At 39.1% G+C, this 18,010-nt stretch overlaps 1 protein-coding gene across 1 annotated transcript in view; it reads right to left on the bottom strand.

Annotated features, from left to right (window-relative positions):
- Positions 1 to 4,809: 4,809 nt before the first annotated feature.
- LOC111145110 (family with sequence similarity 160 member B1) overlaps positions 4,810 to 18,010 on the bottom strand; it is a 34,040-nt gene continuing 20,839 nt past the window's right edge. Inside the window, exons 9-17 of the mRNA XM_022499758.1 lie at positions 17,509 to 17,585; positions 17,009 to 17,201; positions 16,668 to 16,837; positions 16,169 to 16,312; positions 15,143 to 15,233; positions 12,985 to 13,128; positions 8,080 to 8,220; positions 7,624 to 7,727; positions 4,810 to 7,520 (exon numbers count right to left, since the gene is read on the bottom strand). Of these exons, the coding sequence (XP_022355466.1) occupies positions 7,415 to 7,520; positions 7,624 to 7,727; positions 8,080 to 8,220; positions 12,985 to 13,128; positions 15,143 to 15,233; positions 16,169 to 16,312; positions 16,668 to 16,837; positions 17,009 to 17,201; positions 17,509 to 17,585 (1,170 nt within the window). The 3' untranslated portion in view covers positions 4,810 to 7,414. The remainder of the gene's footprint in view (positions 7,521 to 7,623; positions 7,728 to 8,079; positions 8,221 to 12,984; positions 13,129 to 15,142; positions 15,234 to 16,168; positions 16,313 to 16,667; positions 16,838 to 17,008; positions 17,202 to 17,508; positions 17,586 to 18,010) is intronic.

Below are 18,010 nucleotides of genomic sequence, written 5' to 3'. Positions count from 1 at the left end.
CAATAGCCTCAGAACGGTGTTGATAGTGAAATGCATGTCAAATTAATTGCACTTCCCTCGTCGTCTTCTTTCTCGTGAAATAAAAATGATAATAAATGAGCAACACAACTTGGCAAGATATGTATCAGCCTTTTCTTCGAAATACCCAACTCAATGAATATCAATTATATGTTATGCATGAAAACACTCCAAACATTAAGAATCATGCAAAATTCTTTTTATTCTAATGTCAAATTCCAAAGAAAAACACTCGGAAATTGCTACACACATTTGCATTGATGGCTCTTATTATTTTTAGGATGTGGTTTTGAACTCAACTTCCAATGAGTCATGTGTTCTTGCTAACAGAGTCTTCAGGGAAAGGTTTGCTTGTAGCTGCCTCACTTTGGATCATTTTAGGGAAAATGCAAATCTTTATAAAATGGAACCCATGTATTGTCAAGGAGTCCAAAGGTACATGGACTGTTGGGTTAATATTTATAGCTTAAAAGTACACGTTTTCTCCTCAATTTCCATTTCTGTGGGAGCTCACCATCAATTCAAGAAAAAGATGATGTATTGTCTAATAATTGCTAAAACAGAATGGACATAAAGACCGTAGGACACTCTAATAATTGAAGCAGCCCACAAAGATTTTAGAGCCATAAAATGCTCTGTGACTTGCTACATTGTTGGTAGGAGCAACAGGATAAAGAGATTTAAGAAGGAAAGCATATTTTAAACATGGAAGAATAATGTTTAAGGAATGGCTAATTTGTTTCCCTCTAGAAATCTTCAGTACATGGTTCTCTGGGGAAATCTAATCAATTAAAACCCAACATGCTATTCCATTTGTGAGTGGCATGAGAAATACATTTCTCGTGTTATTACATAAATGAATCTCGTCTTCAGGGCTTTGAAATATAACTTCATCCAGACTATAGTGAATTTGTATGCCATCTCATCTGTCTGCATTACAGTGAAATTGATTTTATGATTCCTTACTCATAAATTACAGGCCTGAGGCCGTAACAGACTTGGAGATGCCTTTGCTTTGTCTTCCCTACTCTTACGGGCTGGGCGTGTCACCTGCTCTTTTTTTTTTGTCTGAACCACATCCAGCTCCTCAAGCTTGAGATTATAGTTCTCAACCTAAAAACTGTGTTTTGAAAAACAGGGGTCTTTTTGACCCAGGATGTGTTCTGGGCTTGTTTGGATTCACTACCCTGAATGTTGTCCCTGAAGCCCTTGGCACATTATAGGAATTAAACGCTTTGTTAAGAACTAATAGAATGATCACATGCAAATGAATGCACCTAACAACACGAGTACCACAGCTACAAATGTCAATGGACATCTTCTCTCGTTCCTCTCCCTCACCTCCTCAAATGAGCGCAAAGTAACCCATGGTAGTGCCTTGAGTTTCTGGTAGTCCCACTGGGTCCTCCTTTCATGTCAGGATTTGGTTAGTCATCAAGAGTCAAGAGAATTTGGGGCACCTGGGTGGCTCAGTAGGCTGAGCGTCTGACTCTTGATTTCGGCTCAGGTCAGGAGCTTTGTGCTCAGCATGGAGTCTGCTTGTCCCTCTCCCTCTGCTCCTCCCCTGCTCATTCTCTCTCTCAAATAAATAAAATCTTAAAAAAGAGAGAGAGAGAGAATTATTGCCTCAATATCTCCTCTCCTCCCTTCCCCTTTTAAAAAGAGAATTTCTGTTGTTGATACACTGTCTAGTCTAATCAGAGTGAAGAATAAGATTAAAATATCAAACTAGAAAGTAAGCTGAATTTCCTTCAATTCCTGATTCACCCTTGGAAGACCAAGTAATTCTTTGAGGCTACTTCCAGATATATGAGGGTAGGAAGGGAAACATGTCAGGTCTCTTGATTTTGCTCCCTGGCAGGTATGACCCCCGGGTTGTCCTGCTCTGTAGCCTGACCTCAGCCTTCAATTTCAGGACTGAGAGACTCGGTTGACTTTTTACCTTCTCTCTGTGTAAAAGTTCTAGAAAGAGTCATTTAAATCAGAACAGTTTATTACTATTCACCAACTGAGAAAATATGGGCCCCAAAGCACAATTGTTTGGGCTGGTGCTTTATACCAATCTCAGAATGAGGAAGGTGAAACAAAACAGTTAATTGTGGTAAAGTTAACAGGATAGAGAACCGTGTTCCATTTCTCACTGACTTGACCTTATGGTTCTGGCTTCTCAGAATACCCAGCGTATTTCTAGTTCTAGGTAAGAATGTGATTCAGTCAAACTTGAGTTGTAGATTTTCCCGTTAAGTGATTTCTAACACTACAGTCGACCCTTCAACAACAGGTTTAAACAGTACATGTCCACTTTACACATGGACTTTTTGACTGTAGTGCAGTATTGAAAATGTACTTTCTCTTATGATTTTTTAAAAAGATTTTTTATTTATTTCACAGAGAAAGAGAGAGAGGTCACAAGTAGGCAGAGAGGCAGGTAGAGAGAGAGGGGAAAGCAGGCTCCCCGCTGAGCGGAGAGCCCTACGTGGGGCTCGATCCCAGGACCTTGGGATCATGACCTGAGCCAAAGGCAGAGGCTTTAACCCACTGAGCCACCCACGCGCCCCTCCTTAGAATTTTCTTAGTAACGTTTTCTTTTCTCTAGCTTACTTTATTGTGAGAATACAATATATAATACACATAACATAGAAAATATCTGTTGACAATTTTTGTTACGTTATATGCAGGTTTTTTGACTTCAAGGTGGGGGAATCAGCATCCCTAACCCCCAGGTGTTGTTCAAGGGTTAATACTACTTCTTTCTCCCTGTGCTCTCCCAGCACTAGGGTACTAACAGCATTCATCAATGTGGGCTGGAATTTGTGTAAGCACACGGAACACTTCTCCCCTGTGACCGTGACTTCTTGAGGGCAGAAATTGCTTCTTATTTTCCCAGCACCTTAAAAACTGGCTCATCACAAGTTCTCAGTATTTGTTGAATAACCAAATTATTGTTTTGGATGGCAATTTTTGACGTGTTTAGAAATGCTGTTATAACACAGAAAAACCTCTGAGGCAAGCAATAAACCATGAGCAGTGAGTGTACACAAAACAGACTTCGATGGGTCTCCCTGATATGCACAGTCAGGTATAGATCAAGTAAAACTGAAAGCCAGTCTCCTAAGAGCTAGGCCCATGAGCAACGACTTTCGTAGCGAAGACCAACTAAAACCTATTCCATTTCTTCCAACCACGTATCCTTTGGCATCAAACTGTCACGCAGTGCTTCTGCTGGCTCATTTTTTGTTTGTTTATTTTGAGAGAGGTAGAACAGTTACTTGAGAGTTACTCACAAAATTTTGACTTTCACAATTTTATGTCAATTCTTTAAATTCCCTTGAGATAACAAGTTTCAGTCTGAACCAGGTTTTTGGACTCGGGATCTGATTATACATCCCTAAAATGCAATTTTCTTTTATAGCAGCTCAAAGCAAGAAGGGTAATTTCAACTCCTCAGTGCCTAAACCTACCTACCCTACGTCCTTTCAACCTATTCTCCTCTTTAAGTCCACAAACTTTTTTGAGTAACAGTGGCCGGAAAGATCGTGGGTAGGTGGGATTAATAATTACGTTTTTTCTCTCCCTGGCTATGCCATATATTATGTGTTTCTTTCAGTTTCCAATTAGGGCACTTTGGCAAATATTCAAATGAATGGAATAAACCTAGAGTCTAATTTTAAGCCACGTGTCAGTTGAAGAAAACAATTTTTATATGCGTTACAAATATATTAAGAAATAATGCCTACAATGAATTATTTTTCTAAGACTTGTGTAAACATTTCTTCCTTTAAGGATGTTACCATTAAGGAGTGGAGTGGAGGATCTATAATGAGGCTCACTCAGGGGGATTTTCCAAGCTATACATTCCCCTCCACAAATATTCTGATTCTGTTCCTTTTTGTTCTCTTCCTGGAATCAATGCTGTAGTGACCCATGAATGATTGTGTGTCATAAACTTTTTTCTTTTTTTTAAGCGAGCTGTATACCCAATGCAGGGGCTTGAACTCACGACCTTCTGATCAAGAATCACGTGCTCCACCCACAGAGCCGGCCAGATGCCTCAGTGTGTGCCAAATCCTGTTGTACATGATGAATTACTGTTTTAGACTTATCAGTGAATAAAATGTTTTCAATTAGAATTCTATAAAAATATAAGACACTTTGCTTAAATTACATTATTTATTTTTTGATTATCCCTCTTAGTCCTGCATGCATCATTAGCACAAAAAGTTGAACTTAATCACAACCTCCTTTTGGAGAGATAGTAGGTACACAATCGCCATCTGAAGAGTTTTTCTTCACAGATGGCCCAAGAATTCCAGCCTTGGTAATACTGTCAGTAACCTATACAATGCTCAATAGAAAAATTTACCAAATATTCTTTGTTTAATGTAAACAAGGCAGGAGGCCAGAGTATTACAGTAACACTATTTTACAGGGCCCAGAAATATGATTATCTATCATGTTTTAACATATCAAGTGTCACAAGGACATGCATATTTCGATTAATTATACAACCCAAAATGTAACTGCCATATAATTTGTGGTTTCAGCACGTGACTGCAGCTTCTGTCAATACCTCTGAACTTCAGAATTAAATGGGAACTGTATATTAATACGGTAATTTATGGAAATATGTCACCATGAATTATGAAGTAATTCCATAATTTGTGCCCCGTAAAATTAAGTGTAACAATTTTTACACTAGCAACAGTGTAAGCAAGCTAAGGATTTTGGTCCTTATATCTATATATATCTATATATATATATATATAGATATATATAGATATAGATATATATACACACACACACACACATATATATATATATACATGTACCCACATAATAATGTACAATTAAACCAAAGGGCTATGAATCCTCTCATAGCTTCCATATTGCACAGACAGATACATTATGAGAACATTACATAGTTATAATGTGAGTACTACAATGATAATTGGTTTAGGACAAATCTGAGTTCTATCAAGTAAAGAATGTGGCTCATTACTAAAAATAAAGTCAAAGACTATACTGTTAGAAAGTTAAAAAAAATGTGCATACCTATTTATACTAATGTGAAGCAGGGCTAAAATTCAGCTTGGAACTTGCTATGGCAATCATTTGTGAAGGTGGTACCTTCCACCCAACACAGTGCACTGAAGTCACTGTTTTGCAAGTACTGAGTAATGCAAATACTTAGCTTTCCAAGACAGTATGAAAAAGACTAGTAATATAGCACGTTGTTTCACTGACAAATCCGACTCACTGTGAGAACTTGTGCTGGCTCGAGGTCTGTCTGAACTAAACAGGAAGAAGAAAGAAAGAGAGAAACTTAGAAGAGAAACAACTTACACCTTCAGCTTTAGCTGACTACAGATCAAAAATCATTACAATAACTTAGGAAAATAATTATGTTTTAAGAAGCAGCATACACAGACAAAAATATAAAAGTTAAAGCTTTTCAGAGCTTGGCGTCATGTATTAGCTCTAAGGTCCCACTGTGAACTCAAGGATAAAACAGTATCTGGCTTGAGAGGTAATATTGCTTGTACACCCACTGAGCACTACAAAAACATTAAGAAATATCTAATATCTCCTAATGCCTTATTTTAAAGAAACCTACATCAAAGTAGACAACAACTAGGTCTAAAATGGAAATGCTGCAGTGGTCCTTGCGTGGGCTGACCAATAAATACCGAGCACTGAACAATCAATGCTTTCCCACCATTAAAAATCATTCGAAGAAAATCACACACAAAGTAACCATCTTCCACTTTTGTTTTTTCCCTTGTTCCCTTGTTCTGCTCAGTAAGTGTGCTTAGACTGAGCCAACAAAGACTGGGATTAAACGTAGTCTTAACATTGGGAAGCATTCCAGAGCCAAGAATATTCACCACCCTTTGCTCTTTTGTTCTGATAGCTAAAACTAACTATAAATCAGAAAAACAAATACCACAAAATCAGCAGAAGGTGTAAAACACGCTCCTCTGCAAGTCCCACATGATGTACGTCTGCGAAGACGCTACACAAGACAACTTCTTACAAGGAGCGGCAACAGTTCCTTCCAAGCTGGAAAGTTCGATCATCCGCTCCCCCCAGGAAAATATCAGTCAATGGAAAGGTAAGGCGCAAAGTGCTGCTGCTTAACATTTCAACAGAAAAAGGAGGCGGAGAGGAAGGAGGAAGCTTAAAAGCAACATCTGAGTGACAACATCATCGAAGGCAGAAGGGAAAGCGGATGCGCACAAGGCATCCGGTACATCCAGGAGAAGCTCGCCATGCCTGGCGCGGCTTGGCCAACCTAACACGCAGTCCTTCATGCAGACCCAATTCACCCAAATTCCTTAACGTGTAAACAGGACAGACTGGTTTTCTTTTTAAATCTCTTTAGAATCATTTAAAACAAAAGACTGAACAACATGGAAACAAACATTCAAACTGTAAACACTGAGGAGGCCCACTGGCATTTTGATTGCTGCCTAAGAGTTATCCGCCTGGACACTACCATGTATTCCAATAAGAAATCAAATTATAAAGCAATTTTTATAAAGCAACTTTCAGAGAGGGACAGATAGAAGAAAAAAAAAAGGTTCTCAACCCAACATGTGTTCATTGGCTTAAAAAAATACTATTTTAGCAAACATTACCAATGGAGAGCACGAATTCAACATTGTTGCAAAAATGACACAGTTTAAGTATACTGGGACCCAGACGTGAAAATCAATCACTAACATGGCTATGTGCACCAAAGAGTAAAAGAACGTTTCTTTAAAAAATATATATTATATTAATCAAGAACTTCTTTATCATATTAAATCGTTATTCTTAGAAAAGCTGAAGAAAGTTAATGGTGCTCTACACATTTTTATCTCCTACTAACTCATTTGATGGTTTCTGAATTGTATTTCTTCTCATTTACAGTTTTTTTCATATTTTGTTTGATAAGAATTCTGACCTTAAAAAGTTATAAAATTAGTTTGTTTTTTTTCTTTGCTACTTATTAATCCAAAAGAATATAAGCATTTGAGTCCCAGAGAATGTCAAAATGCCTTGCTACCTAAAAGGATATTAAAATAACAGAAATATCATCAAAGTCATGACATCGGAAATTTTGCAGCTTTTCACACAGGCATTAGAAATGCTTATTTCCTGAAGTTCCTTTGATTGTATCCTGGATTCAAGGACATGCAATCTTACATATAGAACCATTATGGTAAAGCCAATGAAAACATTATACAACATTTTACTGAGAATGTCCACTCAATGGGTTCTTAATGGTCCTGTCCAGTTTACAGCAGTACTTCATTTAAAAAGGCTTTTTATCCTTTCAGCTGGGTGAAGCTGAGTCCTTTTGGATGAAATGTATACTGCAGTTCCGCTCCCGTGGTTCCTTGCAGGAGGCTGTCTACGGTGTGGAGGAAGCGTGGTATTTCACAAAAGCGATTGCCGCCAGCTCCTTGCAGAACTCTTCCAACACGATCACACCCTCCAGCAATGTGATGTGGTCAATACTGGTAAAAGGAAAGCAAGCAATAAGTCAATGTGAGATACTAGCATTTCATCAAGTTTGGGTGAATTTTTTTAGATAAAAATACAGGTAAAACACTGGCTTACATGGGGCCTTCAGGTTCCAAGCCAAGCAATCGCTTTCTGACTAACAGAAGCTTGGGAGTAAAGTCTGGAATACGCTGGATTCGGACCATCAGGTCTCCGACAACCTGCATCAGGGACAAAAGGAACTGTGTTCCTGAAATCAACCTCACAGGGACTCTCAGAATTTAGGACAAAAAAAAGAAGTACTCAACTTCCTATTACTAAATGAAGAGCGTCACCCTTCACTATTCACATAACCATCTTTGGCAAAGGACTCACCTGTTCCTTAAAATATAAAAGTTACCAATTTTTCTTTTTTTCTCCACATGCTATAGTAAAATAATGACTTCTTGACAGTATATAAATAGTGCTTCCCATTACGTAGTGCTAAGCACATACAATGGTGAGTAATGTTAATGGACATGTTTATCACAGGGTTTGTCAATCATAGAGAACGTAACAAAACCAAGAACTCACCCTGACGATGACAGAGAAGAGGGATCTACAGCCAGAAGCAAGGTTCACATAAGGATCCAAAAGGTACTCGTGTATGTGCGGATGAGGGAAGAGAGAAAGTCTAGATAACACGGAGGTGACTTGTAAATTTACATCATATGGCTACGGAGAGGTAAAAAACAAAAAGACATCTGACATTATTTATAACATATATACCTGAGCATTTCATTTACCATTTCAATTTGTCTTTCCAACAAAGGAAAATATTCCATCTTATGTCCACCTCCACACGCTCTTCTACAATGAGAACACTGATAACTAAGTCGGCTCTCACCATCTTAGTCAAAGTACATATCTCACAGTGCTAAAACTTAGGAGAAAAAAAAGCAGCATACATACAGATGTACAGAAGAAAATATATAACAGAGTCATAATGTTTGTTTTACAAAGGTTGTTCTAATCAATGAAAGTGTTCAAAAAGTCACCAAAACCCATGAAAGTGTCATATGTAACAATAACAGCAATACAGGACATATCGAATAGAAGACCAAAGATAGAAGGGGAGGTATTAAAGATCTTTTAAAATGTGGTAGCCTGGGGCACCTGGGTGGCTCAGCAGCTTAATTAAGGGTCTGCCTTCAGCTTGGGTTGTCATCCCAGGGTCCTAGGATCCAACCCCGCATCGGGCTCCCTGCTCAGTGGGAAGCCTGCTTCTCCCTTTCCCACTTCCCCTGCTTGTGTTCCCTCTCTCGCTGCGTCTCTCTTTCTCTGTCAAATAAATAAATAAAATCTTAATAAAATATATGGGAGTCTAGGGGCGCCTGGGTGGCTCAGTGGGTTGGGCCTCTGCCTTCGGCTCAGGTCATGATCTCAGGGACCTGGGATGGAGCCCCGCGTTGGACTCTCTGCTCAGCAGGGAGCCTGCTTCTCCCTCTCTCTCTCTGCCTGCCTCTCTGCCTACTTGCAATCTCTGTCGGTCAAATAAATAAATAAAATCTTTTAAAAAAATATGGTAGTCTAATTTTAGAAATGGTATTTTTCATTTCTTAGATTATTCAATTATTGCCAATTATCAAGAGCGTGTACACAATAAAATAAAGTCAGATACATCACGGAACCTTCTCAGCAGCAGGAGAGTTTGGGGGATAGAAATGACTACAACATGCCTCACAGCAAATGAAAAGTTTCAAAATGGTGATTACAGACAAGGATCATCTCATTTACTGCAAGAGCATTAATTATCCCAAAACACTTATACATCTGGGTACAATTCCTCATATAATTTTTGTATGTCGTATCACAATTTCATTTGAATTCTAGTTTTTTGATTTTTAATCTGTTTACTCCACAGAGAAAGCAGCTTGGAGATGCTTTAGAGACGACATCAAAGTCAAAGGAAGAGGCACACTGTACAAAAACAGCTGCTATTACCACGCCTAGAACTTTCAACAGAAATCTCATTCCTTCCAGTTTTCTTCTAAGCAGCCAAAGGAAACTGACTGGCTGAGACAAAACTGACTTCCATGGGAGGGCTAAGGGCGAGTGAGGAACCTGTGCTGAGCTTGGGGAAGAGAAAAGGGATTTGATACGGATGAATGTTAACCACAGACTCTGCCTGCTTCACTCCTTTCATTGAGCAGCTGCTAAACCCTCGATATATAGGGCGCCTGGGTGGCTCAGTCAGTTGAGGGTCTGCCTTTGGCTCAGGTCATGATCCTGGGGTCCTGGGATCGAGCCCTATGTCAGGCTCCTTGTTCAGTGGGGAGCCTGCTTCTCCCTCTACCCCTCGGCTCTCTCTCTCTTGCTCTATCTCAAATAAATGCATACAATCTTAAAAAACAACAACAACAACAACAACCGTTGATACGATGAACAGCAGTTAAGAAGTGAACATTTGGCATTCAGAAGACCACAAACGCTACAGCCATGTGCCAGAAGCCAGCAAAGGTGCTGCTGCATGGGGAAACCACTAGTCCTATGTTATAAGCCCACCTGTAGCGGGTTTTTTGTTTGTTTGTTTGTTTGTTTGTTTTTACTGTGAGATTCATGAACATGGATTTTCTGAAAGAAGAAAAAGTATCCCTAAGTTACTCTTAGTCACGGTCGAGCCTCAAGCAAGATGAATGAAAGGAGACACTATTCCTATGGAAGGTAACCAGAAGGGCGTATTCTCCAGCCTGGTGACAACGTGTAACAGAACAGCCTCCAGGACTCACTACAGAGTAAACAACGAATTCACATGAAGTTGTATTTTAGGCACGAAGGAGACATTTTTTAAAATCCTTAAGAAGAATGCATTTGGTCCAGGATGTGAACAAAATCACTTAAAATATAACTTTAGTACAGTTTTGTATGTGACTTGATTTCTGGTAGTTCAGATTTTTAGGTCACTAAATTCTGTCATTTATAGGAGCTTAAATAAGTCAACAGAATTTGGCTTTCAGCAAGGCTGTAATAAGTTGCCACTTAAACTTTGTATTTTCCTTATAGGTTATTACTTTGGTTTTTCATTTTATTTGAACAAGAATCTATGTCCTTGGTTGTTTAAGAAGTTTAAGGCTGACTCAGATTATATTTTAATGTGAAAATGGAAACAAATCTCAGCTATACAGAAATCGTCCTATATCTGAAACAGTCTCTACTTCATAATGGTAATAACTTTAAAATGAGTTGACTTTTTTCCTTTAATATGAATAACCCTTTCCTGGGTTAACAGTGAGTGTTTATAACTATTACTTTGGATCTCTTCATTTTCTACTTTACATACAGTATTCACTGGAATGGAAGCTAACCAGATTTTTCTGGTGCATCAAATGGACTTGGCCCACCTTTGAGCTCACACTAAATACAAGACCTGAATTTTAGGACAATAAAATTTGACTTACTCCTGTACTTTTTTAGAAGTATTTTAAATTGCTTTTTTCATTTAATTCTTAGAAGCAAATCAAGTAGGAGGTTACAGCAAGTAATATCAGCTTCACCTTAACGAGAAGAAAGTGTGACAAGTGGCACAGTTGCCCAAGCCCCAGCAGAGAGAAGAAGTGGGACCTGCCGCCTCCATTTTCCCTGGTGGTCTTTACATTCTGCTTATGGATCTCAGCATTTTACTAGCTTTATAAAATCATCACAAATGATACTAAAGGTTTCTGTTATATGGTATTTTAGAAAAATTAACATTGTGACAACACAATAGTATTATGAATACTTGAATCACAATTTCTTAATTATACATACAGGAAACTAGCTACTTCACTAATTATCTGTAGTGAATGTTTCATCCCAGGCTGGTTGCCCTGGCCCTATTTCTCTACCAGGAAAATACAAGCAAACATCATTCTCAACAAAACACATTTAGAAAAGAAAGAAAATGAAACTAAACCAAGCACGCTTAGCACACCAGGACTCCCGACTATCTCTGAGATCTGACTACATCACGTTCTTACCAAAAAAGGCTTGGAAAATCAAGGGTTTGAAGACCAAAGGTTTGGGGCCTGTAGTGAACTAGCAGTAAGTCGTGTTAACTGCGACTAGGGATTCCTCACTGACAAAGCATGACCAGAAGTGTGTCCTGCCTAGCAGGACAGGGTTACAGAAGATCGGCTGGGACAGCGTGCGGGAATCAGCTCTGTGCTGTGACGTGCTAGCTGCTGACATAAGAAGAGCTTTAAAGCATTTCGGGATATTCTGAGCACTCCACAAACTAAAGGGGAAAATACCTGAGATCCAAAGGACGCTTAGCAAACCAGCACAAAGAACACAATGAACTGAAGAACCCTGCCACCCAGGGGGCTTCCACAGCCACGATGTATAGGATGGATACAATGGCTACAGCCTAATGCCCACAAGAGCTGGATTTCGCAACCAATGGACCAAAATGAGAAACACAGCACTTGCTATTAAGAGGTTAAAAGAAAAAAGGACTTACTCTATCTCTTTACTGATTACTACCAGACACAGTACTGACTGAAGTCTAACCCCATGAAATACTTCTTAAATTATCATTTCTTTATTTGGCTTTCTGGGTATTGAAGACAGCCTGCTTAGGGAGTAAATTTCCTTTAGAACTCCCTATGCTCACATAAATATTTAACTAAAATGCTAAAAAAGAACAAGTACTTTCATATACAATTTTAAATTAATTCCGCATTGGCTAAGTCAATTTCTGTGTGGAGGCAAGCATTATGCCAGGTGGTTTTATTTCAAGTGTATCTCCTAGGCTGTAAAGCATTTCAAAGCTCTATCCTCACTTTGTTCATTTGTCAAGAAGAAAGGGAGGGAGGGAGGGAGAAAGGGAGGGAGGGTTTCTGTAATCCCAAATTTATTTCTCCTGACAGCCAGACATACACAGCAACATACCAGCTGATGGTGTTTTCTATCTACTTGGGAATAAGTAAATTTACCTTTTTCATTTCACCTCCCCCTTATGAAAGTGAATATCATTCATAAATTCTTTGTCTGAAGAAGCAGATTCATCTAATATTGTTCTGTCATTTTAAGGAGACCAGAGCGCTCAGGGTTTCCATTTGAAATGACATTTAAGGTCCTCTGACTTGAGCTTTACAAGGTTGACTCAATTTGTATCTGTGCTAACTGTCCTAATAAAAGAAAAGGGTTTCTATGTCATGACAAGAAAGTCTTCTAACCACCTTCACCTCCAAAATGTGTTAAGGTTATTAAGACAATGTTCTATAATGAGAAGTAAAATATAGGATTCTGTAACAGCCATCAGGTTGAAAAAAATTTCGGATATAACCAATGTGTCAGAAATGCACCACTTGCCAGCAATCAAGCTTTATGAAAAAGTCATCTAGCGGAAAAACTAAGAAAACAAAACTATTTTATTAAAGAGCTAAACTAAGACTTGAGATGAACTCATGGTGAATGGTAGCAAAATAATGTGAAAATCAGTATTTTAAGGCTTATTACCTGATCAAGAATTCTTCCCATTCTGTCAAATAAAACTTTCAAGAAATGACCTTCAAAGAAAGTAGCTTCTAAATTGCACTTTTCCAATGCCTTTGGAGACCCAGGCCACTCCCATCTTAAGCAGATAGCGCAGTAGTCCCGGAACTAGGGAAAAACATTTGCATCGTTAAAGAACAAACCAGAACAAATTGAGATCAAACGGAAATTATTTCCTCTAACAGGCATATAAGAATGCACTGGCGAGCCGGGGAGGCACCGGTGGAGGAGGGAGGGACTCAGGGAACAGGCTAACTTGGGCCCTGGTAAGCTTATAAGCACCAGTACCAACATACGTTGATGAAAAAATAGGCATGTGCTTTCCTTCAGAGGAATTTCACTCTCCTTATTTGTATCACAGTAAGCCCTAGCCGCATTTTCAAATCTATTTGAAAACGTTACATGCACAGAGATGAAGACATGCACGTCTTTGGGAAGGCGGGCTTGGCTCTCCTCCAGCACAGGGCAGAAAGCCGTGCTGCGTGGGGGCGCGCTCTGCAGACGGTCTGCTACCCTCTCAGTGAGCAGAGCACCACACTGAGAGTCGGCATGTGGAACCTCTACTGCATTTAACAGAGCAAATTTTATGTTTGTTGAACCTAATAAAATAATCAGGGCTGGTATTTTGTTGTTTTTTTTTCATCTTTCTATTAATTCATTTTTATTATATTTTACCCAACTGTTGGTCTATTGACAGACTGGAATTAGTAAGAAACTAGTCCTTTACTATACAGTTTACCACTGGGGTAAACAACATGGATTTTGATAAGCACAGGACCTCACATAATAAGAATAAATTTGAAAAGTCTTCCCCAATATTTAATTTACCCGAGTTTAAACAAATTTAGAGCACAGTTTTCTGTGCCCTTTTCAGGTTCCCCTTATTCAACAAAGCGACATTACTCTGACCTCTCTAGTTTGGAAATTACGTGAAATTAAAACAAATCACATTCTCACCATGAAGTACTAACTACTTCAACTCTTCAAAGAAAAACATACTTAAAACAATCAAAAAGCCAGCTTCTTCAGTATTTTGTGAGTTTTAAATGATTTGGCTTTCAGCAGACAGTTTTCTATTCTAAACCACGCCCCAATATTCAATAAAGCATGTTCCCATTAACATGCCTGAAATTCTCACCTAGAAAGCAGTAGTTTAAACATTTTTTATCCCTCTTGTTGATCTAATATTTCTGAAACAACCCATAATAACTGCACTTGCGGAAAACGGAAATGAAACTTTACAGAAAGAATAAATGCAGCTTAACAATCCAGCTGATTCTCTTGAGATTGGTACCACTCATCTTTGCTTTTACTCTCTTGTCCCTGAAGGCACTAGCTACACAATAGCTCCGGTCACTCATGCAGTCATCTGGACTGGCATTCCTGCTACAGGCACATGCAAATTAATTGTACAGAACACTACACTGCAATCTCAAGGATTTAAATGAAAATTAAATGTGCGTTTTTCTGACTTGAGACATTTTTAAAATTGGGAATTCTGTAAAATGCTAGAGAGAGGAAAAGGAGACCTTGAGAAGGCCATGAAGGTTAATACTTCAGAGGACACCTTTCAGAGTCCTATCAGGGAGGTAGCAAGCTGAGGGGGGCTTGGAGGAGGGAGTGCAGGGAGTGAGGGAGCACGGCACTTGTCCATACTGTTCAGGTGAGAAAAGACGTGGAGAAGGGGACAGGGCAATGCCTGGGGACTGGGATCAAGGGTGGGCGGTGGGCAGAATCATTGAGAAGTTATGTTTTGGATCAGTACGGAAAAGGATGGGGGGTAGATATAATTTAAAGTATAGAAAGAAAGGAAAGAAAGGGAAGAAGAATGGGGGGGGAATGGGGAAGGGGAGAGGGGGGAAGGGAGATACAGGGGAAGGGAAGAGGTGGGGAGGGAGACAAAGGGAAGGGAAAAGGGGGAGGGGAGCCAGCATAAAGAAATTCTGAGACAAGAGACAGTCAGTACAAGGCAAAGTAAGGTCACCTGCCTAAAGTTAAAGTAACAAGAGAGAGTCCAGGTCTTGCTGAGGGAAACCTTTGGAGAAATGACTGTGGACAATGGGACAAAGTGTGTATGTGCACTCATTAGAGTTCATTTCCAAAAATTAACTACTTCACTTACCTGCCTATGAGCATCTCGGAGGTAGGTGTCATATCCAGTGCCCTCGACATGGTAGGACGATTTTGCTTCATCGGGTACCAGACAGAGAAAACTTAGATAAGAAAAGCCATGGTCAATAACAGAAATACTCCCACAATTCAGTACTTAATCTTGAATCACTTTTACGGATCGATTACTCTTTCATATCTCAAAGGTTTTATTTAATAATCACTCATTCCACTTGAAGCAGAAGTAAGCCTAAAACGATCTTTTACATTCCAGCACAGTGACAGACTGCCACGATATCCGTCCATGTCGGGAAACTGGCTCTTAAGTAACTGAAAGCAAGATTTTTAGTCACCCTAATTTTGCATCTTGAGCCACATGCAATTTCTCTAAAGTCACCTGCCAGCACCAGGCACATCAGTGACAGCGCTGCGAAGGAAGGAAGAGAACATCAAGGAAGAAAGAGAACATCGCCAGAGAAGGGGCACTTAAAAAAAAAAAAAAAAAAAAAGGTAAAACCAAAGTATCAAAAGGGAATGGTCCTACGCTTAGCATACATGAGTACATGACTAAGAAGTGCAATTTGTCAAACTGGGCATTCTCCATGTTGTTCCAACTGGGAACGACTTAAGATTATTTATGTTAAGAGAAAAGTACTAAGGAGGGCACATATTGCATGGAGCACTGGGTGTTATATGGAAATAATGCATCATGGAACACATCAAAAACTAATGACGTACTGTATGGTGACTAACATAACAAAAAAAATTTTTAAATAAGTAAATAAAAAAGCAAGGCCATCTGAAGGTTTATTTAACCACTATTACCCGTTTCTATGTTAAGTAGAGCTTTCCTGCTTTGATATGGATTATTGCCCCTAGGCTGTCGCTTGCTATATACACATGACAAAAAGCTGATACAATCTTTAAAGAAGGGAGGACTGAATTTACAGTATGTCTCCATAACAATCTAAGAACAGAGCTATTATAGGTTATAAAACCAAGCAAAAGAGATGGAAGTCAAATTTATATGGCAACTCACCTATTTACAATTTTATGGACTTCAGTTTTCCCATCGTTTTTGGGGTGGTCTGGAGTAGCAGGGGGTGAAGAACTAAGCCATTCTTGATTTGACAGAGTGTTATCTGGCGAAATGTCCGTAAATAATGGGTCTTCTTCCAGATCTCTACGTTCAATTTAATGATGTATAAAAAGACATTTTATTACATTTTCTAACCAGAAGATTCTCTGCCACGTTCTTACAAAACATTACATGATTTTGCTAATAAAAGAATTAAAAAATTACATTTTATAGGGAAACAAACATTTGATACGAACATCAGATTCAAGAATATATTGACTTTGTTCCATTTAACGAATACCACTTGTGATTTAAAGGGATGGTGATACCATGGCATCTAAATTTTATTTTCAAAAATCTTGTTAGAGGCATTTTTTCATGAATAAGGGAGAGAAGCAGGAGAGAGAAGATGACAGTTCTGTAGGAAATGCTAAGCTTGCAGGCCCGGGTGAGAACTTACACGGCTCCTGCTATCAATCCATTCTCCACCACATCTTTATCTTCTGGACACACAGGCTTATACTCAGTATAATTTCTTTCTTCGAGATTTCTTAGGACCAAGTTGTAAAGAATGTGTTCGTTGGGTTTTTGTAGAAGATGTTCAAACATTCTTAATGTCATTATGCTTATCTGAAACCAAAGTGATAAAGGCTAACTGAAAAACATCTCTGAACAAACGATTCTTCTCGCCATCCTATAAGTCATGCTTTTGATTTTTAAAGCTACACCAAAAAAGAAGCTATACTCAAAACACCATAAAACCATATTTCAAAGCCCCATTCTAAATCTTATATCACTTACCTCATCAGATATGTGATCACAATGTTCTATTAACCTATGTCTTAAAGGGTGTCTGCTAATATCGGCCAGAGTTTCCGGTTCCCTCTGTTCTCCAAGGATAAAAAACACCATTTCTTGAAGCAAAACATCAGAGGTTACTTGCCGAACAATGCGATGAAGCAGAGCAGTCGAGGTCAGGATACCCATCTCAGAACTGGGCGTAACAGACAGGTCATTAGTGGGGAACAGAATATGAAATAGCAATTTTTTGTTTTGTTCTGTTTTGTTTTTGGTTTTTGTTTTTTTTAAAAGATTTTATTTATTTATTTGACAGACGGAGATCACAAGTAGGCAGAGAGGGAGGAGGAAGCAGGCTCCCCGCTGAGCAGAGAGCCTGATGCGGGGCTCGATCCCAGAACCCTGGGATCATGACCCGAGCCCAAGGCAAAGGCTTTAAACCACTGAGCCACCCAGGTGCACCCCCCCCCAATTTTTTGTTTTTTAAGGAAAAGGCTACTCACGTTTGCATCAACTGAGGTTCCATAACTCCGACAAAAAATCTTTCATGAACAGCTTTGGCCAGAGCAACAGCAGCGGTCTAGAATACAGAAGGAGTATTGTTATCTTTTCCTTTCTTTTTAATGGAAAAGAGGATTAATTTGTAACATTGGTAAGCCAATTCCACTCTCCATTTGAATTAATGTGGAGAAACAAACTTGCCTATTGGCCATCTTGTTGATGGCATATAAACCTAAATTAGATGTGAGCTACTCCATCCTCTACACTTTATCTAAATGTCCAAGAACAAGATGAACAGGACAAAAATATCATCCCAACCCCCTTATGGCATTAACATCTCCTCAAAGAGGAGAAATGAAGGGAGGCCAGCATCACCTTATGGAGCTTCCTATCGTGACACTTAAAGAAATATAAGGGCAGAACTTGAACTGTGATTTATTCCAGAGCTGTAACACACACACACACACACACACACACACACACACACACACACACACACACACG

The sequence above is a fragment of the Enhydra lutris genome, unplaced genomic scaffold (genome assembly GCF_002288905.1).
Source record: "Enhydra lutris kenyoni isolate GAN:26980312 unplaced genomic scaffold, ASM228890v2 scaffoldscaffold12, whole genome shotgun sequence".
In the NCBI taxonomy this organism is placed as follows: Eukaryota; Metazoa; Chordata; class Mammalia; order Carnivora; family Mustelidae; genus Enhydra; species Enhydra lutris.
Note: the sequence above shows the minus strand (reverse complement) of the source record. Positions and strands in the feature narration are given on the sequence as shown.